This window comes from Gekko japonicus, unplaced genomic scaffold, assembly GCF_001447785.1.
Source record: "Gekko japonicus isolate JY-2015 unplaced genomic scaffold, Gekko_japonicus_V1.1 scaffold712, whole genome shotgun sequence".
Lineage (NCBI taxonomy): Eukaryota > Metazoa > Chordata > Lepidosauria > Squamata > Gekkonidae > Gekko > Gekko japonicus.
The window spans coordinates 137,558-163,621 of NW_015176472.1; the positions used below are offsets into that span (position 1 = coordinate 137,558).

Here is a 26,064-nt window from a genome sequence, read left to right on the forward strand (position 1 = left end):
TGCTCACTCAACAGAAAATGAAGGTACCTCACGGACGTTTGAATACTCCAAGCATCTAACCAGAGGCCTTTTGGATTGCCCTTAGAAGGAAAGAATTGCTCCATTAGTTTGAAGAAAGATGGCTTCCTTTGTTTTGGTCTCTTTTCAGGGTCTGGTGACGTTTGAGGAGGTGTCTGTTCACTTCACTGAGGAGGAGTGGGCTCTGCTGGATCCGAACCAAAGAATCCTTCACATGGAAGTCATGGAGGACAATCGTCAGGAGGTGGCCTCTCTGGGTAAGCTCCCCTCCCTGTCCCTAGACTCACAGATGCTGAAGGGAGGAATGGCTCCTTCTAAGAAGGACATTAATAGAGGTCTTCTCATAGGGACTGTCATAAAGGAGTGGAGTGACTTACCTCCAGCCAGGTTGCATCACATGCACTCGAAATATAGCACAATCTGCTGGAAAGGATGTGGACTAATAAGTGACTTATTCCATTGTTGGTGGTCCTGCCCAAATATACAAGCCTTTTGGTCCCAAGTAGAAATGTGAAGGCCCGGAAAAAAACCGTTTTTTCCCCGTTTTTTTTCCTGAAGCCTTTTTGTTTTTCTCAGAAAAATTGAAAAAAGAAAAGAAAAGGGAAAAAATTGATTATGGAACGTTTTATTTTAACATGATGAATAAAATATTTTAAGACCAGGTGTTCAAATATTTTCCAAATCATTTCTAAAATATATATATATGGTATCAGATTGATGTAATTTCTGTGCACTGAGGACAAGCAAGTCCTAGGTTACAAACTGAACTCTCCAATGCAAGAACAAGATGCATTTCTTCCTTTAGGAGGTGTGATTGTCAGAAGAAAATAAAATAGTTTCAGTTTTGTTTTTGCATGTGGGTGGGTATTCTGTAATAATTGTTTGGATACACTATACATTTAATATGCTAGTTGTGATAATTTCATGCCAAGTAAAAATGTCCATAGTCATATTTTAAGTTCCTAAAGTAACAGAATGACTTTCAAACTAGAAAAGACAAAAGAATTGCTAATGTAGCAATTTTTTCAATTTTTCTGAAAATTTCCGTTTCCCCCCGAAAAAAACCGGGTTTTTTCCAAGCTTCAAAATTTCCGGAAATTTTACATCTCTAGAAGTGTTACAGGAAATAAAGGAGATTATGTCTCAGGATATCCCGTTTGATCCAGCTGTTTTGCTTCTAAACTCACCGTTCATATGTAATGATCAAGAAATTCAAGTTTCAGGTTTACCATCAACACTACTGGCCACAGTGAGGTTATTTGTCGCTGCCTCTTGGAAACCCCCCAACCTCCCATCACTATAGCAATGGAGAAATAAATGCTGGGACCACTTTCTAATGGACAAGATTGCTGATGTTTATTATAATCACACAAATAGCTCAAAAGGCCCTTATTCCAAATACGTCAGGACGTGGTTTCCATTAATTAACTACTTTATGGGAAAAGGCATTATACCTTCAGATACAAGATATATTGAATGGTTACGTTTCTAGGATCCATATTCTTTAGTCTGAGCGCTTCTATCAGGTTCTTTTGAGGGCCATGAGAAGTACCAGGCTCTGTGCAGACCCAGTTTATTCAGTTAGTTCACATAAGGTTCAAATGTAAGTTTGAAAATTTTTTGGACCGTCAGTGTATAACACTGTTTTTCTATCTATATAATGTTCTGAAGCATCATTTCCAATAAACTTATTATTTAAAAAAATAAAAATAAAGGAGTGGAGTGGATCAGGTCTGTACTCAGGCAAGGAAGAGACTTTTGCAGGAGTAGTGGACTCCCCAGGTATTAATTTGTGAGCTAACAGGAGAATCTGTAAACTAAAAAGAATTCCTCTTAAGAGCCATTGAGGAGAGAGAGCAGGTGAACAGCCATGGTAAGGCAAGGGGCAGATGGCCAAGAGGGAGGCTTTTGAACTGGGCTCCTTGTGGGCTGTTCAGAGCCCTTAAAGAAGGATGAGAAAACTGTTTTTTAAAAAAATTAGGGATTGTTAGTAAGCGTTCAGCATTCTGTGGCTCCATCACCACTTTATCCTGTCCTAGAAGGACTCTGGTGTCTCTTCAAGGGGAGAGGAGTCCTTAGACAGCAGGCCTTCATCAGAGCCACATGAGATGGTGTCAGACTGGGATGTTGGAACTCTTGTGCCTTTGAAGAGGGCTAAGATGCTGTATCTGGTGGCTCTGTCTGGGGTAAGGCTTCCCTTTGCTGTGCAGACGTTCTCTTCTTCTCCACATTGGGCCTCTAGATCCTCCTGGATCCAAGCAGTAGTGCCCTCCCCTCCCACTGCATACATGTTTTCAGGAGTTTACAAATTTGGCATTCCTTCTTTTTGCTGTTAAGAGGGGCTGGGATTCATATAGGCTGGTTTACTATCTGAGTGCAGAAGTCACTGTTCTGTTTCTTTCCCCCAAAGAAAGACTTCTGCTTTTCAAACCGGATTCCAGATCCACAGTGGGAGAAGCAGGAAATCCGCTTTCCCAAGACCCAGAAGAAAGAGAGAGATCAGCAGGTATCTGCTTCCTTTTGGGATTATTTGCGTACTGGAGAACAGAGTGATTTCTCAAGAGGAAACAGCCAGGGAATGCCTATGAAAGTGTTCTCAAGTGTGAAAGAGAAGCTAAAACCGGGATGAAAAGGCTGGCTTGTTTATGCTTTGGCTGGGAGGGAAATGTTTATACAGGCTTTGCTTCATTCAACTTGGATTTATTTAGATACTGTCTGTCTGGATACTTGTTTGTGGAACCTCACAAACATCAAAACTGCCACAGAACAGTTCATGCTTTATAAATCATCAGAATTCATATTTTAAAATGGGGGGGTGACAAGAATGTGTGGAAGTCACAGGTCTGTTTCTTTCCCCCAATGAAGGACTTCTGATTCCCAAACCTGATTCCATATCTACAGTGGGAAGAGATCCACTTGTCCAAGACCCAGAAGAAAGAGGGTCTGCAGGTATCTGCTTCCTTTTGTGTGGGAAGAGGGTCGGGACTTCTCTTGGACTAAATTTTAGTCACTCGAGAATGGAGTGATTCTTGAGAGGAAGCAGCCAGAAGATGGCTACGAGAGCATTCTCAAGTGTAAAAGAGAAGCTAAAACCACCTAGCGTAGTAACATCTCTTCTGACAGGTGGTGGTGCTTAAGAGAAGAGGAGGCTAGACCTGGGATGTGACGCATCCAGGGTGGGTGATGTGTCGGGGGGCAGCAGGTCTTTCCTTTATTTCTTGGATTCTGTTAATTCTCCAGGGTTCTAGTGCTCTTGAGATTGTTCCATTTACCCAAACAACAGCCCTGTGATGCGGAAGAGGCTGGGAAAGAGCGATTGGCCCAAGACCACTCCAGTTCAGTGGACAAGTGGGGAGCTCAGCTTGGGTCACCATAGTTTGGCTGTAAAATCCTGCTGCACCCTGTGTGTTCAGAAAAAGGTGCTCTGTAATGTGTTTGAATCCAGGAAGAGATTGGCCAGACATCCCTCTAGTCCAGCCTCCCATTTCCCAGAGTGGCCTAGTAGAGTCCCTGGAAGGTTCGTGAGCAGAGCCAAATCCTCCCCCTGGGACTGTCCTTCTGGCAACCAGCCTTCCGAGAGATACTTTCTCAAACATGAATGTTCCACTTCATCCCCTTGCCTCTGATGGGCTTACCCTCCAAGGAAAAATCAAATGCTGAAGTGGCAGGATTTGTCTCCTTTTGCAGTGATTTCTTGCCTTGATATTCTTCTCTCTCTATTCCAGAGGTGGAAGGTCCGCAGAATACATCTGAGGGAGAACAACAACAGTTCCTGTTGGAAGAAAAACAGCAGAGAAGAAACAGTGGAACAAAACTGAAGAGGGGAAATGAATCCTCTTCTCAAGATGCTGAATCCCAGGTCTTTGATATGCACAGAGGAATCCACACAGGGGAGAAACTGTATAAATGCTTGGAGTGTGGAAAGAGCTTTGTTTGGAGTTCAGAACTTATTTACCATCAACAAATTCACACAAGAGAGGAGCCATATATATGCTTGGAGTTTGGAAGTAGCTTTGCTTGGAAGGGACACTTGACTGTTCATCAGCAAATCCACACAGGGGAGAAACCATATACATGCTTGGAGTGTGGAAAGAGCTTTGCTCAGAGTTCACGACTTACTTCTCATCAGCAAATTCACACCGGGGAGAAACCATATAAATGCTTGGAGTGTGGAAAGAGCTTTGCTTCGAAGGGAGACCTTACTGTCCATCAGCGAATCCATACAGGGGTTAAACCATATAAATGCTTGGTGTGTGGAAAGAACTTTGCTCAGTCTTCACAACTTACTTCTCATAATCGAATTCATACAGGGGAGAAACCATATAAATGTTTGGAGTGTGGAAAGAGCTTTGCTTTGAAGGGAAACCTTACTGGCCATCAGCGAATCCACACAAGCATGAAACCATATGAATGCTTGGTGTGTGGAAAAAGCTTTGCTCGGAATTCACACCTTACTCGCCATCAACAACTTCACACAGGAGAGAAACCATATAAATGCTTGGAGTGTGGAAAGAGTTTTGCTTTGAAGGGAAACCTTACTCGCCATCAAGGAATTCACACAGGGGAGAAACCATATAAATGCCTGGAGTGTGGAAAAAGCTTTGCTCGGAGTTCACACCTTACTTGCCATCAAAGAATTCACGCAGGAGATAAACCATATAAATGCTTGGAGTGTGGAAAGAACTGTGTTCATAGTTCACACCTTACTTCTTATCATCAAATTCACATAGGGGAGCAACCATATAAATTCTTGGAGTGTGGAAAGAGCTTTTCTTACTTGCCATCTTTGAGTTCAAACAGGGCAGAAACCATACAAATGGTAGGAGTGTGTAAAAACTTTTCTTCAGAAGAACCATCCTGTGAAACACCAAAGAATCAACACACTAGAATCAGTATGAATTACTGAAGTGCAGAAAGAGCTTTGCTCAGTCGCACGCTTAATAGTCAGACCTTAAATTCCCCGAGTGTGAAATGGGCTTTATGAACTACTCATGCCTTAGTTACCATCCAAGAATCCACACAGGGGCAAACTACAAATGCTTGGAGGGTGGAACAGGCTTCAGTCCGAATTTCCTGCTTTTACCTTACCAGATTCATACCAAAGTGCATAAATGTTTCTAGTGTTGGAAGAGCTTCACCTCCAAGCCCAATCTTACCAGGGCTTATGAGGTCCCTGTGGGGGAACAATCTTGCTTCTTATCAGAGGAACCAGAAGAACGGCAAGTTGTAGAACTGTTTACTCTGTGGTTGGAGTTTTTGTGCTGCATCTGGCCACGATTATACAGCTGTTGAATTTGTTCTGGTTGAGACGTTCCATTCTTAAATAAAACTGTTAGAATTCAGTTTGTGACAAAATATGGCTGACTTGTTCTACTTTTTTATCATATGTCATTAAGGCGATTCCACATATTCTGAGTGTGATTGGGAGATACCTTGCAGTTCTGGGATTCAGCATCTCCTTAGCCAAATGATTCTCTCTTTGTGTGTTTTCCCTTCTTCCTTGGCACTTTGGATATCCCTTCTTATATTACGGTCCTAAATTTACAAGGGGATTGTGACATCCTCCTTATTGGGGAGGACTGGTTTCCCTTTAAAAGTGTTCTTTATTTTATTTTACTATGTACGGCTGCCACCAGGAAATTAAAGGCTTTCCAAACCTTTATACTTTTACTTCTGCTCTTGCTGGTTAGGTAGACTGAGTACAAGGCTTATGACGAACTATGTGGTCTTGAGGAAGTATTTCTTTCAGAGCTGGTATATTTGAATAAAAGAGGATTTATTGAAATAATTCATAAATAAAAGGGTGGAACAAGGTATCTAGTAATGTGTAATAAATGAACCATTGCTTGGTGTATCACACACAATAGGCTCCCTTACTGACAGGGATCTTTCAGGTAACTTTGTAACGCTTTAACTCGGTCATATATTTTCACTCTTTCTCTCCAGTTTATCAGGACATACAGCCTTTCTTATAACTTGTCTTCAATTATTCATGTATTTTTTCTTATTCTCTCAGCCTTCCTTCTGTTTCTCACTGAACTAACTTTTTCCATACAGGACTGCTTCTAACTTCCCTCACACCCAGAACTAACTGAACTCTTCAACTGTCAAACCTGTAACTGTAACCTCTGACTGACATACAGACATATCCACTTATTCTCACTTCCAAAACCCCTCCCCCTCTCTGTCAACCACCAATCATACCATGCTTGCTTCTCTCAACCACTCTAGTCTACTTACCACCGCCATGCAACCAAACTTTTAAAGAGACACACACACACATAAAACAAGGAATCATTACAGGGATTAAGTGAATTCATGAAAGATTGCCATTGTGGCTAATAGCCTCTGATGGGCATATTGGAACCACCATGTTCAAAGCCAGGAACTTTCTGAATGCCATTGTGAGTTGCAGAGCCAAATATGAAAGGAATCAGGATATCATGGTCCCTGCAACCAATGCTCCCTCTAAGCTGTGGAGTCTTGTGAGCAAAAATTCAACTTTGTGAGCTACTGGCATTAAAGTTGTGAGCGAGCAATGTGGCTCCTGCATAAATTACTTTGCTCTGGAGCCATCCTTCCTGAGCTAAGACAAAAATATGTGAGCCGGGGGCTAAAAAACTGTGAGCTAGCTCACATTAACTCAGCTTAGAGGGAACACTGCCTGCAACCCACGGATCCCCTGCCCTCCACGCTTCTGCTCTGTATGTAATGGTTGTCTGCCACAAGCATAACATAACTGGAAATAAAGTCAGGAACCTCAAACTTGGCCCTTGGCTTCAGGATGACAATAGAGGTTCTGAGCTCAAAATAAAGAGAATCAGAATACACTGGCCCAGATAAGTTCAACATCTCTCTGCTTTTTGCAATGGAAGCCATTTATTCCTGAGAAACCAGGGAAGTGCAAGCAGGACACCCAGGGAGGGTGGTATGTATCCCCTCTGAGGAAGCAACCACTTCCCTGCCCTCTGACAACAGTGTTGGGTAGGAGGTTAGAAGGTCAGACTAAGGTCAAGGAGATCCAGTTCTGAATCCCCATAGGGCCATAGAATGTAGCTGTCTGGCTAGGTACACAATCCCAGCTGACTTACCTTGCAGGGTTGTTGTGAGGTTAAAGTGGGGAGGAGAAGAATGTAAGCCTGTTTGGAGATAGGGAGGTAGAGGATAGGAAGGGTGGGGATGGAGAGATCCCTCAGTGGGGCAGAATGCCCTAGAGTCCATCCTTCACAGAAGGTGCTTTCTCCTGGAGAAATGATCTCTGTATTAGGGAGATGAACTATTCCAGACAATCTCCGAGCCCCTCTAGGAGAATACCAGACAGGTTCACGGTGTAAATAACATAGTAAGTATGAAAAACAATCACTGTAATAGTTAGGCTACTATACTTTATGCCTGGTAAATTTACGAATTTCATTGACATGAAGAGATAACAATAGCAACCATTAAAATAATCTTAACGAGCAAATAGTTATCAGCTCATTCCTTGTTTCCTCTTCAGAAGTTTTCATTCTTCATTGTCTTCCTCTTGTTGCAGTTCAAAACACTAGGAACACCACAGAGCTGAATGGAATATATCTCTTATTAGGGAACATGTATAAAATACCATTTGTTGCGAAAGATCACTATCTCTCCTTATATATAATTCTGTTTTGGTCATGGACTCCCCTGAACATTCCAACACGCTCCCAAATCGGTTCGCTCCCAGATCTGTCATTCAGAGGATCTCCATACCCACTGGCTGCATTGCCTGAGTCCCACCTCCAACATTCTAAACAGTTTGCTGCTCCTCTTCCCCTCATAGCCAGTCAGAACACAGAGGTCATTTGCATATATGGCCTTTGCCTTGGAGCACAGAGGTCATTTGCATATGCGGCCTCATTGGCCTTTGCCTCTAACATTCTAAATAGATTGCTGTTGCTATTCTGAGGTAAAATGTGTTCCCCTTAGTGCCCGTTGGGAGAAACCATTGTTGCCAATCTCCAGGTGAGGGCTGAAGATCACTCAGAATTACAACTGCTTTCCAGATGGCACAGATCAGTTCCCCTGGAGAAAATGGTGGACTCTGTGTCCTTATATCCTGCTGAGATGGCCCCTGTATGACAGCCAATGTGACGTAGCAGTCAGGGCTTCAGAGCACAGTAGAGGCTGTAGGTGGGGGGGGTGGAAAGCTGAAGAGTGAGGGGGAAATAAAGGTAGGTTGATGATTGGCTGGGAAGGAGATAGGGTGCAACTCCAGGTGGGAAATTCCTGGAGATTTAAGGGATGGAGCCTGGAGAGGGTGAAGTTTCAGGAAGGGTGGGGCGATAGACTCCACCCTCCAAACAAGCCAGTCCCTCTTGGGGAACCAATGTTGCCAATCTCCAGGTGGGGGCTGGAGATCACTCAGAATTACAACTGCTCCCCAGGAGGGAGGGGGAAGGAGATGGAAAGCTGAAGTCAGAGGGGCAGATCAAAGTAGGATGCTGGTTGGCTGGGAAGAAGATAGGGTTGCCAACTCCAGGTTGGGAAATTCCTGGAGATTTGAGATTCCTGGAACATGACCAAGCCCCACCCCCTGCTCCAGCAGCTCTCAGTTGGCCACGAGGGAGGCAGAAGAAGAAAGGTAAGTTGCCGCCTGCAAAAAGGCCAGGTGCCCCCCCCGCTACTGTCTCTCTTGAGCCTTGCGCCAGAGTGCTGGGCCTGAGAGAGGCCTGCAAAGGCCGGGCACACACACCCTTGCTGCCACCACCTCTCTTGGGCCTTGTGCTAGAGCGCCAGGCCTGAGAGAGGCCCTTGCCGCCAGCGCTGCCACCTCTCTCGCACCCTGCGCCAGAGCGCTGAGCCTGAGAGAGGCCCTTGCCGCCAGCGCTGCCACCTCTCTCGCGCCCTGCGCCGGAGCGCTGAACCTGAGAGAGGCCTGCAGAGGCTGGGCACCCCCCCCTACTGCCACCGCTGTCTCTCTCAGGCCCTGTGCCAGAGCGCTGGGCCTGAAAGAGACCTGCAGAGGCTGGGCGCCTCCCCTTGCCGCCGTCTCTCTCAGGCCCTGCCCTGGAGCACCAGGCCTGAGAGAGGCCTGCAGAGACTGGGCACACACCCCCTTGTGCTGGCGGATACTTTTTTTGGAGGGTGGGGGGTGGCCGCGAGCACCTGGGCTGCAGGGCGCTCGGGTGCACGTTGGCAGGGAATGTTTCTTGGGAGGTGGCAGCGAGTGCCTAGGCTGCAGGCTGCTCACGCGCTCCAACATGGGTTGGCGGGGAAAGTTTCTTGGGGGGTGGCCGTGAGCACCCGGGCTGCAGGCTGCTCGGTTGCGTGCTGGCAGGGACTTTTCTTGGGGGGTGGAGTGGCTGTGAGCGCCCGGACTGCAGGCTGCTCCAGCACAGGCTGGTGGGGAAAGTTTCTTGGGGGTGGGTGGCTGCTAGCGCCCAGGCTGCAGGCCGCTCGGGCGCACACTGGCGGTTAGGGTTAGGGTCTTGGGGGGGTCTCTTTCTCTCTGTGTCTTTCCCCCTCCCCGTCTCTCCCTTCCCCCCCCCCCCCGCTTTTCATATTCATCACTCTCCTGATCTCTAATCAATTTTGGAGCAATGCTAATTTATTTTATTTATTTATTTATTTATTCTTGAAACCGCAGGGGAAATTGGGTGAAGCCACGGGTCAAAATGCGGCTGCGCGGCTTTGAGTGGGAAATTGACCAGTGGAAACGGGGCAAAGGGCGGCGCAGCTCCTGTGCGAAATCGGCTTCTGTCTTCCTCCCCCCCCCCTCTTTCCCCCCTCTCTGTCTTTCTCTCTCCCTCCCTTGCTCTCTTTTTCCCCTCTCTTGTCTTTCTCTCTCTGTCTTTCTCCCTCTCTCCCCCCCTCTGTCTCTCTCTCTCTGTCCCTTTCTCTCTCTTTTCCCCCTCTCTTTCTCTATGTGAAGAGGGAATTGTCTGCATTTGAGCTTTGGGGGCGGGTGGGAGAAGAAAGAAAAGTCTAGGGAGAGCAGTGAGGAAAAGGGGAGTGCGTGTATGTGTGTGGAGATGGGGAGGGAGGGAGGATGATGTCGGTGGGGCTTCCTTTTGCTGCCATCTGGATCTGTTAATGTTTTATATAATCGTTTTTCATGTGAATTTTATTGTATTTATTATTTTATCGCATTTTAACTTTGTAAGCCGCCTTGAGCCACTTTGCCCTGGCAATAAATAATAAATGTGCAGGCAATGGAGTGGCAAGGGTGCAAGCTCAATTCTAGGCATATACTCTTAAGAACATATGTTCATTAAGAACATAAGAGAAGCTATGTTGGATCAGGCCAGTCCAATACTCTGTGTCACATAGTGGCCAAAACCCAGGTGCCATCAGGATGTCCACCAGCAGGGCCAGAACTCTCAAAGCCCTCCCACTGTTGCTCCCCCCCCAAAGCACCATCCCCCCCCCCCCCAAGCACCAAGAATACAGGCCATCACTGCCCCAGACATAGTGTCACACTACACATCTATCCTTTGGGACTAATAGCCACTGATAGGTCTCTGCTCCATACTCTTCCAATATGAGTATTATTGACCTCTGATATCACTGGCCTCCACTAGCTTTCCAGGAACCCTTCAAGCGTACCGTGCCCTCTGGAGTAATACAGCCCTGGAATAAAAGGAGAATCACAGATCATTCAGTCCATCACACCTTTGCTCTGTTTCAGCCACTCGGGCTGTTTCTGCACATTGATGGACACTGCACTATTGTTACTCTGTCACAATCAGATGCAAGTGATTTGACTGTCCACACAAGAAAATTCATTTGCAAGCGATCCGGTTCCGGACTTCCTTCCAAGGTGGTCTCTACGTTTCACCTGGCACAGGAGATTGTGTTGCCAAAGTTTTTTCCATCCCCAACCTCTAAGGCCAAGAAGGCCTTACATACTCTAGCTTCCAGGAGGGCTCTGCTGTACTATGTTGATAGAACAAAACCATTTTGAGTGAATAAGGTCCTATTTGTGTGCTACCGGGGTCCTAAGAAGGGAAGGGCTGCCTCTTCACAGTCCTTTTCTAGGCAGGTGGTAGCCGCCATCCTCTCTCGCTATGAGGTGGCTGAGAAACTTTATCCAGCAGAGGCGACTGCACATTCCGCCAGAGTGCCAGGTTCCTCAGCTGCATTCCACAGGAAGGTCCCGCTTGTGGAGAACTGCAAAGCTGCAATGTGGTTGGTGGAAGACATGTTTGTGAAGCATTATGTGTTGGACCTTGAAGCAAGGAGGTGGTTCCCCAGGCAAGGTGGTTCTCCGGTCATTCTTTCAGTGAGAGCAACACCCGACCTCCTCCAGTGAGTAGCTTGCTAATGTCTCAATGTGGAGTGGCACCAAAGATGAAATCAAAGGTGCACTTACCTGCAACTGTTGTTCATCAACGTCTTCTTTGCAGACACACATTCCCTCCCTCCTGCCCCGCTGTGAGAGCTCCCACATGGTTGATCTGCATACTGTGTGCTTGTTTTTGGTGGTGGCTTCACAGGAACTGAAGGGAAGGGGGCACCTGCCTCTGGAGCATGTGAAGGTTTGAGCAGGAAAAAGCCATTGTGTCAGCTCTGGAGGGGGAGGGGGACCCACTCAGATTTCGAAGAAGAAAAATCCTTCCACAGCCAGCCTGCGTAGACGCGGTCTGTGTGTCAGCACAGAAGACATTGATGAACAACAGTTACAGGTAACTGCAACTTTGTTTTCTGAAAGAACCAAGTAGTTATGCTTAAGGCCTGCTGGGCTTCAATTTCCGACTCACTCTATCAGGACTGACTCAGTTCTGGGATCAGAACCGATTCTCTGTCTAGCTCGGCTCCAAGCCCTCTTGCTAATGCCTAGTTCTAAAGAAGAAGAGGAGATTGGATTTATACCCCGCCCTTCACTACCCAAAGGTGTCTCAGAGCGGCTTACAAACTCCTTTCCCTTCCCATCCCCACAACAGACACCCTGTGAGGTAAAAGAAGAGATTGGATTTCTACCCTGCTCTTCACTACCCAAAGGTGTATCAGAGCAGCTTACAAACTCCTTCCCCTCCCCCTCCCCACAACGGACACCCTGTGAGGTAGGTGGGGCTGAGAGAGCTCTTGACAGAAACTGCTCTTTCAGAACTACGGCTTGCCCAAAGTCATCCAGCCAGGTGCAAGTGGAGGAGTGGGGAATCAAACCCGGTTCTCCCAGATTAGAGTCCGCGCACTTAACCACTACACCAAACTGGCTCTGACCCAGTGACCCAGCAGCCTTGGTTCCACCACCTGGTCCTTTTCAGCACAGGGGCTGTTTCAGGCAAGGGCAAGGCTTGCTATTGCCATCTCCAAGGGGAACTCAAAACCGGGCAGGAAGCATGCTTTCTGGAGGCCAGCCTGAGCAGTTTGCCACCTTTTGGTTCCCTGCTAACCTTCAGAACCATCAGGGGTTGTTTGGGCTTCTCGGCTGCTTCTGTTTTTCAGTATCGATGATCAGCCTGAATCGCTGCGCCCAATCCTTTTGTAGTCCATGTCGGTTTCACATATGCACACACTCCCTTCTTCCTGGCAGGGAACGGCCCTGACCAATGCTCTCGCTAAGCTGTGGAGTCTTGTGAGCAAAAATTCTCCTTTGTGAGCGACTGGCATTAAAGGTGTGAGCCAGCAATTTGGCTACTGCATCAATTAGTTTGCTCTGGAGCCACCCCTGCCTGAGCTAAGACAAAAAATGTCTGAGCCGGAGGCTAAAAAAACTGTGAGTTAGCTCACACTAACTCAGCTTAGAGGGAACACTGGCCCTGACTCTTCCCAGGTTTCTCAGTCTCACCGCTGCTTCTGGGAGAGAGTTCTTCTTTCAGGTGGGTTTCGACCAAGGGTGGCCAGACTTCCTTAACGTAACAGCCACATAGAATAAACATCAGATGTTTCAGAGCCGCAAGACATGAACAGATATGACACACTTTTTTATTGGAAAATAGGCAAATGTGCTTTTTATTAACATTAAATTAGACTGTGTAAAAGAGCCACATGTGGCTCCCGAGCTGCACCCCCGGTTTAGACTGTCTCTGGAGTTATTCTTATGTGACACCATTTGTAGAGACACCAATGTGTTTTATAGTGGCTACAGCATTAGCTAGGATCAGGGAGACCCAAGTTCAAGTGCCGTTCTGCCTGAAAACCTGCTTGTGACCCCGGGGCCCACTGCATTCTCCCAAGCTGACCTGCCTCAGAAGGCTCTGGTGAGGATGGAATGGAAAAGTGTAAAAATGTTATAAACCACTTTGAGTTCCTGTGGGGGAGTAAGATGGGGTACAGATAAACTCTATACCCATTTTTTAAAGGACACTGTATGTTTCTACTTTAAACACGTGCCCCATGGGACAAAGTCTTTGACATGCTATGATGATTTCACCCACCCTCAGGATACCCTTCATCTTTTTATTTTTCTTGCTGAGCAGCCCCTTTTCTTTCTTCTTTGTTTTGCTGACTGTCCTACCCAGTTGTTTTATCTGTATAGTGATATATGTTGACCCAGCCCAGAGAACCAAAGGGCTGACTAAAACCTGTCTTTTGTCTTAGTTAGATAATGGCACATGAGAGGATAATGGTAAATCAAAACCAACAAACTGTTTTATTTCACTTTTAAGGGTAATGTTCAGGTAGGAATCGGGTTTAGGATTTATGACATGAACTGGCACAGGAATTTATTTATTTATTTATTTATAAATTCAATGTATAGCCCTCCCTCCCCGCAGCGCGGGCTCAGAGCGGCTCACAAATAGGCACAAGCCAACAGATAAAACAAATTAAAACCATATACAATCATTACTACATTTACATCAAAATAAGTGCTCTAGCTGTTCCAGTCTGATCTTCCACAAAGATGACGTCACAAGATGGTACATCTACTCAATGCTGTCAGTTCCACGCGACACTGTCGTTCTCTCTTCCCAGGGCCAGACAATACTGATGGTAACATAACGATGGTACAGTAGTGGTGGCAGCTCCTACTTGAAAGCCTGGCGGAAGAGCTCCGTCTTGCAGGCCCTGTGGAACTGCACAAGGTCCCGCAGGGCCAGGATCTCCTCCGGGAGCTTGTTCCACCAGGCAGGAGTCGCCACCGAAAAAGCTCTGGCCCTGGTAGCAGCCAGCCTGGCCTCCTTGGGGCCTGGCATCATCATGAGGTGTTGTGTCCCTGACCGTAGTGCCCATGGGGGAACATATGGGGAAAGGCGGTCCCTTAGGTATGTTGCACCCCAGCCATATAGGGCTTTAAAGGTAAGAACCAGCACTTTGAAGCGAATCCGGTATGCTACTGGCAGCCAGTGCAGTGCTTTCAGCACAGGCTGGATGTGCTCCCGACTAGGGAGGCCCATCAACAGCCTGGCCGCAGCATTCTGCACCAGCTGCAGCTTCCGGATTTGTGACAGAGGCAGCCCCATGTAGAGAGCGTTACAGTAGTCTAGCTTCGAGGTGACCGTCACATGGATCACTGTGGCCAAGTCATTGTGGTAGAGGAAGGGAACCAACTGCCGAGCCAGCCGAAGATGGAAAAAAGCTGACTTAGCAGTGGCTGCCACCTGGGCCTCCATCGTTAACGAGGAGTCCAGGAGCACTCCCAAACTCCTAACCTCCAGCGCTGGCACCAAAGGCACCCCATCGAAGGCCGGGAGAGGGAGCCCCAACCTCAGGCCACCCCGACTCAGGCCCAGGACCTCCATCTTCGCCGGGTTTAGCTTCAGCCGGCTCAGTTGGAGCCAACCAGCCACGCCCTGCAACGCCCGGTGCAGATCCTCTGGACTAGAGCCCGACTGGCCGGCCAACATCAGATAGAGCTGGGTGTCATCTGCATATTGATGATACCCAAGCCCACACCTCCGGGCAATCTGGGCAAGGGGGCGCATGTAGATGTTGAACAACTTTGGGGAAAGAACTGCCCCTTGAGGCACCCCACACTCAAGAGGGTGTCTCCAGGACTGCTGTTCCCCTATCACCACCCTTTGTCCCCGACCTCGGAGAAAAGAGGCAAGCCATTGAAGGGCAAGCCCCTGAATCCCCACGTCGGCAAGGTGGTGGGTCAGCAGCTGGTGGTCGACCATATCAAACGCGGCTGACAGATCTAACAACAACAGCGCCGCCACACCGCCTTGATCCAGATGCCTTTGGAGGTCGTCAGTAAGAGCGACCAGTACTGTCTCTATCCCATGCCCCGAGCGGAAGCCGGACTGGAAGGGATCTAGGATGGAAGCATCATCCAGAAACACCTGTAGCTGTACTGCCACCGCCCTCTCAATAAGTTTGCCCAAATAGGGCAAATTGGACACCGGCCGATAGTTGGCCAATTTGGCCGGGTCCAGAGAAGATTTTTTCAAGAGAGGGCGGACCATTGCTTCCCTGAGTGCCTCCGGGAACTGTCCCTCCGAGAGGGACATGTTGATAATTTCCCTGAGAGCACCTCGCAACCCCCCGTGGTATGAGCCAAGAGGGGCACGGATCATGGTTGCATGTGGTTGGGCGCACCGCTGCAAGCAATCTGTCCACTTCCTCCAGGCTGAGCAGGCTAAAGCACTTTAAACCTGGAACCGAAGACGTGCAAGGGGCCTCAAGTTCGCTTACTGTTTCAACTGTGGCGGGGATGTCGCGGCGGAGCGCCAAGACTTTATCTGCGAAATAGCTCGCAAATGCCTCACAGCCGAAATATCCAATTCCCTAGCATTTCGCCTGCCCTGTGGCAGAGCCGTTAAAGACCGAATTGTTCTAAATAATTGGGCTGGGCGCGAGCTCGCAGATGCAATCCTGGTCGCATAGAATTCTCTCTTTGCGGCCTTGACTGCCATCTCATAGGATCTCATAAACGTCCTATAGGATGCTCTTGATGCCTCATTACGGGCACGACGCCACCGTCTCTCTAACCGTCTCAGCTCTCGCTTCATCAGCTGTAGCTCCTGGGTATACCAGGGCGCCAGCCTTGAGCGGGTGTGGAGAGGGCACCTGGGAGCGATCTCGTTGATGGCTGTGGAGAGTCGGCAATGCCAGTCCTCCACAAGCTCATCCAACGAGCCACCGGGGGGTCTCGGATCCCGTAGGGCCATCTGAAGCCGTATTACGTCCATTTGGCTCCTCAGGCGAGCTAAAATCTGCTCACCGCCTAAACTGGGTCAGGGTGGTACATTCAGACGGGCCTTCAGTGCATAGTGGTCTGACCATGGTACCGCGTCCGCAGTAATCCGGTCCACTGTCAACCCAGCTGCGAAGATGCATGGGGGCCGATACGAATTGAGAGTCCCAGTGCCGCCATGGACGACACTAGGTCTGTAGCCTGGCTGGAGGCCGTGTCATCGGCATGGACATTGAAATCACCCATGACTACCAGCCTAGGGTGCTCCAATGCCCAGCCTGATACGCCCTCCAGCAGGGACAGCAGACTACTGGCCGGTGCGTTAGGCAGTCGGTACACCAGCCAGATCGCCAAGCTCTCCACAGCCTCCAGCATCAGGCCAACACACTCTAAGCCCGTGATCTCCACAGGTGGGAGGGCCCTGAAGGAGTAAGCCTCCCGAATGAAGATAGCCACTCCTCCCCCCCGCCCCTTCATCCATGATTGGTGGAGGATCGAAAAGCCCGGTGGGGCAAGCTGGGAGAGAGCCACAGTCTCCCCGTCCCGTACCCAGGTCTCGGTCATGCACACCAGGTCAGCCTGTTGTTCCAACACAAAGTCCCGAAGGACTGCAGTCTTACTGTTAATAGACCTGGCGTTGCCCAACACCAATGACGGAGGGGGGTTTTCAATCCGGGCCCCACTGCCAACAACCTTTGGGACGAGCCGCAGGCTGGAAGGGCATCGAGCCCTTTTATTTCTTAGTGTCCTTCCCTTATCATAACGCCTGGGCCCACCACTATACTTCCCCCAGAGGTAGCTCTGTATAAATATGAACACAAGATAGTTTCTCACAAACAAGTAGCTGTTCCTGTTATTCAGACAGATCTTTACAAACTGAGGAGAGAGGTTTGTTGGCAGTCTCTGCTGATATAAAGCAGGTTCTTGGTCTCAGAGACACTTCAGTTGTTGAAGAAAGGAACATTCATACAAGTTTAAGTTTTCTTCCTTATCCACTTGATGGGTGTGTTTAAGTGCCATCAAGTCCGACTTATGGCGACCCTCTGAATTGACATTCTCTAAGTCGTCCTGTCTTTAGCAGCCATCCTCAGATCTTGCAAACTGAGGGCTGTGGTTTGTTTTATTGTCAATCCATCTTCTGTTTGGTCTCCCTCTTTCCCTCAGCTTTTCCTAGCCTTATTGTCTTTTCCAGTGACTCTGGACTTTCAGTAATATAAGCAAAAGTATGATAGCCTTGTTTCAGCTTCCTGGGAGAGTTCAGGCTTGATTTAATCTAGAAGCCACTGATATGTCTTTTTGACAGTCCATGGTATCTGTGAACACTCTCCTCCAACACTACATTTCAAAGGAACCTACTTTCTTCCTGTCAGCTTTCTTCATTGTCCTACTTTCACACTCATCTATAGTAATGGGGAAAAGTTTTGGGTCCCCATTTAGCATGAATTAATTTAATCTTAATCGCCAGCATCCTTACACTTAAAGATCTTTTCAGACTCCTTCATGGCTGGCTTTCTCAGTTCCAATCTTTTTGTACTGGCTGGTGGGCTCTGGGTATCAGATGGCAAGAGTCAGGCAAGGCAGGGTCGTTCAAAGTCAGGGTTCCAGAAGTCGGGCAAGGATGAGTTGTTCAGTCCAAGGACAGGTTCCAAGAATCAGGTAAGTCAGGGTGAGTGACTCAGCATCAATCATATGCATTGTGTCCACATCTAACAGCCTTTCTTGGCTGGTTTTATAGCCACACACCTAAGGGTCATGCTTGTAGCCAGCTGCTCAGAGGGAATCCTGCAACTACTCATCTTTGTTATCAGCAAGCAGCTGGCGTCAGGCCAGGAGATGTGCACTTTGCTGTCTTGTCTGTAGCTCTGTTCTCAGCCTTCATCTGTGGTGCTCTAAGGGTGCAGGTGATACTTGTGGGCTGGGAATGGCCAACTGAGGTTCACCTGCTGCACCAAGGCTGTAGGCAATGTTCCATATAAACTGAGTTAGTGTGAGCTAGCTCACAGTTTTTTAGCCTCCGGCTCACACATTTTTGTCTTAGCTCAGGAAGGATGGCTCCAGAGCAAACTAATTTATGCAGTAGCCAAATCACCTGCTCACAACTTTAATGCCGGTAGATCAGAAAGTAGAATTTTTGCTCACAGGACTCCACAGCTAGCTGAACCAGGGCTGTAGGGTGTCAGTGACTCTGCAACAGCTGTTGGCTGTGAATCCTGAGAAGCCTGCAGCTCATTTTCCTGCTAGTCACCTTCTGTTGTCTCAAAGTTGGCTACATGGATCTCCTCTTCTCCCAAGAAGTCCTCACTATTGCTGAGCCGTGGCTAACTCATGACACTCTTTCTGACTTCTGGGGTGCAGTCTCCCTTTTGGTCAATGATGGAACCAAGAAATAGAAAATCTTGAACATTTTCCATTTCTTCATCGTCAGCCTTAACATTGTGTAAGTCCTCAGCTGTCATTACTGTTGTCTTCTTGATGTCCAGCTGTAATCCTGCTCTGGCACTTTCTGCTTTAACCTTCTTCAATAGTCGTTCGAGTCTTCACTGTTTTCTACCAATAATGTGGTGTCATATGCATATCTAAACTGTTAATCTTCCACCAATTTTCACTCCGTCTTCATCTGAAACTAATCCAATTTTCCTTATGATATGTTCTACATACAGATTGAAGAAATAGGGAGATAAAATGCATCCTTGTCTGATACCTTTGCCAACTGGAAACCAATGGAGTTTGACACCCCTGGGCTAAGAAGTTACACGGCTTCTCTTTGTGTGGATCCGTAGATGCTGTTCAAGATTGCCACGTTGACTGAATCTCTTTTTACACTCTGAGCATTCAAAAGGTTTCTCCCCTTTGTGGTTTCTGTGATGCTGTTGAAGATGGGCACGCCGAGTGAATCTCTTTCCACACTCTGAGCATTCAAAAGGTTTCTCCCCTGTGTGGGTTCTCTGATGCTGTTGCAGATTGCTACGGTGACTGAATCTTTTCCCACACTCTGAGCATTCAAAAGGCTTCTCCCCTGTGTGGATTCTTAGATGCTGTTGAAGATGGACACGCTGACTGAATTTCATTCCACATGCTGAACACTCAAAAGGTTTCTCCTCTCCGTGGATTCTTTGGTGCACAAGAAGCTGTGATTTGTATTTGAAGTACTTTCCACACTGAAGGCATTTCTGTGCCTTCATTATAATGTCTTCGGCAAAATGTGTATTACCCTTTCCTCCATCAGAGAACGCTATTCCAGTCTCTGAGCAGATAAACAACATATCTCCTGAGTGGATTATTTGGTGTCGACCAAGGTCTGATTTCCTTGAGAAGCTCTTGCCACAGTCTGAGCAGCTATAAGGTTTCTCTCCTGTATGTTTTCGCTGATGTCTAAGGAGGTCTGCTCTGCGAATCATTGTCTTTCCACACTCCAGGCATTGATGGGTCTTTTTTTCAGTGTGCATCTGTAAATGGGCATTATATTGAGTTTGATCTGAGAAATTAATTCCACACTCCAAGCACTTGTATGTTTCCTTCACCCTGTTAATTACCTCTTGGAAATCCTCCCCTTGGCAAAGAATAAGTTTATCCTTTGTCTTGACCATGTGGCTGCCTTTCTGCCTCTTAGGTCCAATTTGATTTTTGAAGTTTCCCCTCATGTCTTCATTCTTGACTTCATCTGCCAATAGATGATGCAGTTCCCCATGCCCTTCATTCCTCTGATCATCTCCTGCTGGAATAAGGAGAGAAATCCTGTTAGAATCCACATAAGGAGGTCTGATCTGCACCTGAAGTTCCATCCACAGGCCAAATATTTCAGTGGCTTCTTCCTGCTGTACACTGAAGCGTACAATACTATACACTTTCAAATAATAATATACACTGCCACATATTTTGTTAGTTAAATAATAATATACACTGCCACATATTTTGTTAACCTTTAAGGTGCTACTGGAATCTTGTTCTTTTAAACTGGTACACTTTCAAAGTACATTAAGCCTCCTGCATCAGAGATGCTTGGTTTTGATTCTGACCATTTATATGATTCCCCACCTGTGTGACTTCTTCAATGTGAAGCAAGGGCTCTTTTCCAACTGAAGCGGTTTCCACACTCCATGCAATTATACCGTTTCTCTCCCAAGGGAATTTGTGTCTGCAAAATGACATTAAGTCTTTGCAAAGGCCACATTTCCATTTTCCCAAGAGTGGATTCTCTGATTAGGATGGAGGCCTTTGTTCCTTCGTTTTTTATTGACCTTTCTTATTGGACTTCTTCTTCATGGAAACCCCTCCTTGGCAAGGAAAGGGCTTATCCCTCCTCTCTTACCTGTATGGCTCTCCTCGTCCCTGTGTGGTCCATCTCCGAAGTTTCCTTTGGCATCTTCATTCTTGGCTTTTTCCAAAGAGAACCCCTGGAATTCCCCAGCTGACTCCTCTACATCTGCTGCTGGAATACAGAAAGCATTTCAATCAGCACCCAGGCAAGAAGCCAAGGCACCTGTCAGGCACTGCTTTTGAATGGGTGTGCATTTCTTTTATCAGATCTTCTTTGCTCCAGACTGAGCTGCTGGTCACACTTTATTCTTGCCAGGCCCTCCCACAGAGCTGTTTTTATATTCTGCGTATCACTTTTCTCCCCAAACTCCCCAAATGTACTTCTTAAATAATTGGCAAGGAATGATTCCCCCACTGTTCCCATTTGACTTGCCATGCAGCTCTTTTGATTCTCTGCTCCTGACGATTACATTCAAAAAGTTATCAAGATATCCAGTCCTGCAACTGCACTGAGAGTTTCCTTCCAGTTGTGAACAGAGCCAGTAGGAGCTGGTTTTCAGCCTCCCCAAAATACATATTTGCTATGGGGCAATGAGAAGCCAGGACTTCATGAAGTGAACCCCACAGTTCAAAGGGGACCCCCCACGTTTTTTGGAAAAGGTGCCAGTTCTTAGGGAAGCATGTAAGGACCAATGAGAAAACCAACCCTGCAGTGTAGTGCCACCTCTCTCAAGTTCAGAGCCATTTTCTGGCTATTTGTGTCTGTCATGATCCTGGGCCTATAGTGGTGTAGCCTACTGGCTCTAGGGAGGCCTCATGGCTTCAGGGGAGCCTATATAGCTACCAGGGCCTACATTTCCCAGGTTCCCTCTGGACCCTGTGACTGGGTAACAGGATTTTGGAGGGAAAACTACACCGGCAGGGGAGTGGTGTCTGGTAAGAAGAGATAAAAGGCCTTGCCCAAAGTGGGAGGGTACCTAGAAAAGGCTAGGACTGTACAGTCAGACGCATTAGGATTTCTTATTTTACTGATTTACCTACCTTTACTGTGCTCATTTTTACTACATGTTTTTGAACTATAAAGGTAAAGGTAAAGGTTCCCTTGCTCGAAAGCCAGTCGAATCCGACTCTAGGGTTGCGGTGCTCATTTCCGTTTCAAAGCCGAAGAGCCAGCGCTGTCCGAAGACGTTTCCGTGGTGTCATGTGGCCGGCATGACTAAACAACAAGGCGCACGGAACGCTGTTACTTTCCCACCGAAGTGGTACCTATTTATCTACTTGCAATTTCTTGCTTTCGAACTGCTAGGTTGGCAGGAGTTGTTATTAAATCTCTTGAATAGAACTAGTTTGTTACTCTGCCTGGGTCCGCACTCCACATTTGGTCACATATAAAGGGAAACGTACTGGGAAAGTACTGAGCATAAAGGGGTAGGCTGGGTGCTCTGGGCCCTCCGGAGGAGACCCACACCAGAGCGGTGGCAGCCATTATGGAACCTTTCTAGCCACTGACCGCAACAGAGTCATTTTCAGGGCTTTAGCTGGACCTGTCTAATGAGTAGCCAATTCTGAATCATCCAGGCATTTCTGCCTTTTCTAGAAGCACAGAGTCAGCCTGGAAAGAATCTACCTTACTGTCAGCAAGAAATAGCCAGAAGGCTGGCTTATCGCACCTCAAGGTCATTAGCTTGTTACATTAGCATAAGGCCCTCTGGAAGCCCGTCCCAGAGGAACAGGCAGTGTTGAAAAGTGCAGATAAGACCCAGTAGAGTCTGTCCCATCCTCCCAAAACACCTGCAACACGCAGGGAACACACAGTGAGCATGCAGATATGGAGGTGTTCAGCATGACCAGGGCGATGTAGTGTAAATGTGAGGAAGTTAGTGTGGCAGAACTTTACAGGAGCACAAGGGTTTCCATCATTGCCAACCCTCTTCCATGGGAACAGGGGGACACAGTGCTGGCCGGCCTGGCAGAAACTCGGCCATCGGGGTGCACTGACGGAAGGTGGCTACAGTGCTTTCTGTGTCCTGTTGTGGCTCAACAAATTGCACTTCAACTGAGAACTTGACTCTGTGTTTGCTGGGCTGAAAGGGTCAGTGAGTGGGAATCTCTGCAACACGATTCCACCCTCTTGGGGTAAGGACTGATCCTCCTCACCAGAACAGAGGGTGCTGTGTGGTCTGCTTGAGTGAGTTCCCCTGGGTGGGTTAACTGGTGGGACTACCCATTGCAAGCCACCCCTGCAAGGTAGAACAGCTCCAAAGAAAGCACTCATACCCATCTCCACCTAACAGTAAGATATCTAGGAGACCACTGCAGAAAATGGTTGATGCCCCTTTGGCCTCATCCAGCTGGCCTGCTCTTAGGTAACCCCCTCTTTTCTAGAACATCCAGTACTTAAGGATAGTGCAGCCACTCAAGAGCCCAGCCCCAGCAGGCACTTCCGTGCCTCCCAATCCCAGAGCCCAAAAGGCCTCCCTCCCTCCTTACCCAACGGGCTTTATAATTCTACCAAACCAGGAGCTGCTTAGATGTGAAGAGGAAATTTCCCATGGGCTTTTCTTGCCCTTCCCCTTGACGTAAGCGTGAAGGATACCCACTCTGAGCCAGCTCATTTGGGAAAGAAATATGCTCTTGGGAACCTCTTGAGATACTCTCCAGCCTTTCTTCGGATGCAAGGCCGTTGTCTGTCTCCACCAAAGTCTCCCTTATAATTCTCGTTTCTTGCAGAGGGAGGGAGGGAGGGAGAGAGGGAGGAAGAGAGAGAGAGATTCTCTGGCTTGGGTGATGGCCACAACACTGGCCTCCATGGTCCCTGGATCAGTGGGGAGGCTTGTATCACTCTACCCAGCCATGCTGAACACGAAGGAACACGATGGAAGCGATTATATCGCTCTACCCAGCCATTCTGAACGCGATGGAAGCGATTTCCATTGCCAACCCAACACCTTGAGGCCCCTGGAGGGGGGCAAGGACCCGGGCAGGGCTCACAACCACATATTGCTGTTCAATAATTTGGTTCATGCATCATCCTAATGGCAGCAATTTGCACTCTTGGCACCTAGGAAAGATCCTTACCCAGAGAGGCCACGCTCCCACTGTTCTCCCGGTAGAGAGCTCTTTGGCCTGGATCCAGCAAGACTCGCTCAGCCTCAGTGAAATATCCGGCCACCTCCGCAGAGGAAAATGGGGACTGAAAGAAAAAGCAGATTCCCTGGTCAGAGATCATGCCAGGCAGAGACTATGCTCTCGACGGGGGCATTCTGGAAGGGTGCAGGATGTAAAGTTTGGTATGTGCAGAATAAGAGAGTTCAGAGCTTCTCTTGCTCGGACAGCTGGAGCAAAAGCCTCCCTGAGAAAGCAGGGGGGCGACCCGACTATCCTCCATTCATCCCACACACACACACCTGGACTGAAGCTGGAGCAGCCACTTCCACTTCTCTGCAGGGATGACAGCTTGACAACATCTCTTCACTTCCTGCAAAGGGGACAAAATTGGAAGGATGAATTTTAAACTCAAGTTACTTTTTTTTTTTTTGCTTCTTTGAATTCAGCTCCCTGCATCCCTTTCACAGGGTTGTGAAACGTTCTCTTCTTTACATTCAAGAAAGTTTGAAATGACTTTTAGTAAACGGTGGGAGAGGTGGAAGAGAAGCACCAGGTACTTGTGAGCCTCAGAGATTATAAATGCTGACGATGGGTTTCAGGCTCCTGCGAGACTTGAAATGTGCCCTGTGAACCCTGGAGCTGAAAAGGCTGCAGCATCCCTGCTGGATCAGACCCAAACCCCGGGAACGCCATTCTCCCGCCTGCTGGGGCCTCCCACCTGCCCCTTAGTCTGGACTGGCAGGAGAAAAGCCCCCCCCCCGGAAATCACGTCACATGACACCTCATCATCACATCCAGCTTTACCGCCATTAGATTGATTCTTGCTTGAGTGGTGCCTGGATAAGAATAAATACATATGAGCAGAGGTCATTTCGGGGGGGATCGCGGGGGAACGCAGTTCCCCCGGGTGAGGTGCAGGGGGGCGGGGCACATGACGAAGCCCCGCCCCCTGCTTCCGGCCGCCCCGCTTCCAGCCCTCATTCAGCCAGGAGGAGGCAGGAGAAGAGGGAGGGTAAGTTGCTTCCTCCCCGCCTCTCCCCACCCCTGCCTGCCTGGGGCCAGGGAGGGCCTTCGCGGGGCTTCCTCGCACTCCCGCTGGCCTTGCAGGTCCACCACCGGGCCCCTGATGTCAGGGGGTGTGGCATATACTAATGAGTTATGCTAATGAGTTCCCCTAGCTCTTTTTCTACGAAATGACCCCTGCATATGAGGCTTTTTTGGAATGAATGTCTTATTTAATTACTTTGACTTATGTAACAGCAATTAGTTAATTGATGCACTGTGCTTAGTTCCACTTATGAAGTATACCAAAACGAGGCTTTTATATCCGGAATCCTTGTGTGACTTCTGCCTGACTTTTTGACTTCTGCCTGGTTTTTTTTATTTCTATCTGACTTCTGACGTTCTGCTCCCTTTGGACTGATTTGGGGGGGGGGGGACTCTTTTGGATCCCATTTGTTTGACCATTCTCTGTCTTACAGTCTTTGTTATGGCATTCTATATTTCTTGGATATGTGATTATGTTAATACTGCTTAATTCTTTATTGAATTATATATCTTCATGACCTTTAAAAGGTAAAGGTTCCCTTGCTCGAAAGCCAGTCGAGTCCGACTCTAGGGTTGCGGTGCTCATCTCCGTTTCAAAGCCGAAGCGCCAGCGCTGTCCGAAGACGTTTCCGTGGTCATGTGGCCGGCATGACTAAACACCAAGGCGCACGGAACGCTGTTACCTTCCCACCGAAGTGGTACCTATTTATCTTTACTTACTTATAAAATTCCTGTTTAATATATCTGCATTTTATTACAGTGTATTTGTTATCTTCTTGTTTGGATATGCACTGTAATCCTTCTTGCGTATTGTCCTTAGTGTGGACTGGCAGGAGAAAAAGAGGGGGGCCGAAATCACATCACACAACACGTCATCATCACATCCGGCCAAAAACCCAGATGTGATTTTAGCACATCACCCCACACTCTGGAAACTCTTCTAGGGTACTACCCATGAGTTTCCAGACTGTCTGCTGATGCTCTGACTTCACATCCAGGTATTAGGCTGGACAAGATATCAACATGACTTCATGTCCCCCCCCCCCATGCTCTACTCTCAGACCTCGGGGGGGGGAGGGTCAGGCCCTGGCCTGGCACCCCTCGTTCAGTATCCTCATTCTCACTGTGGCCCGCCAGATGCCCCCGGAAAGCCTTTAAGCAGGGCCACAGAACCCGAATTATTGGCCCCTAGCAATGGGGTTTCAGAGGTATGCTGTCCCAGAACACGGGGCGTGTGTGTCTGTAGAGTGGCATCAAGTCACAGCTGACCTACGGTGACCCCACAGTTATTCCAAGGAAGAGGCCTTCCGGGGTGTGTGTGTGTGTGGCACTGCCTGCCTCTGCACAGCAACCCTGGACTCCTTTGGTGGTCTCCCATCCAAGAACTAACCAGGGCTGACCCTGCTTAGCTTCTGAGATTGGATGAGGCTGGGCTAGTCTGGGCCACCCAGGTCAGGGGGACGTGGAGCTTCCACCTAATCACCATGGCTAATAGCTCCACCAAGATTTGCCTTCGTTTCCTTTTTTGAGCCACCTTGAGTCCCTCTAACCATGGAAGGAAGGTTGAGATATGCATATTTTAATTAATGTAA

The 26,064-nt window shown here is 48.0% G+C and overlaps 1 protein-coding gene across 1 annotated transcript in view; it reads left to right on the top strand.

Moving 5' to 3' along the window:
* LOC107123813 (zinc finger protein 91-like) overlaps positions 1-26,064 on the top strand; it is a 103,561-nt gene that overhangs the window by 52,657 nt on the left and 24,840 nt on the right. Inside the window, exons 10-12 of the mRNA XM_015427155.1 lie at positions 149-275; positions 2,884-2,967; positions 3,744-4,703. Of these exons, the coding sequence (XP_015282641.1) occupies positions 149-275; positions 2,884-2,967; positions 3,744-4,703 (1,171 nt within the window). The remainder of the gene's footprint in view (positions 1-148; positions 276-2,883; positions 2,968-3,743; positions 4,704-26,064) is intronic.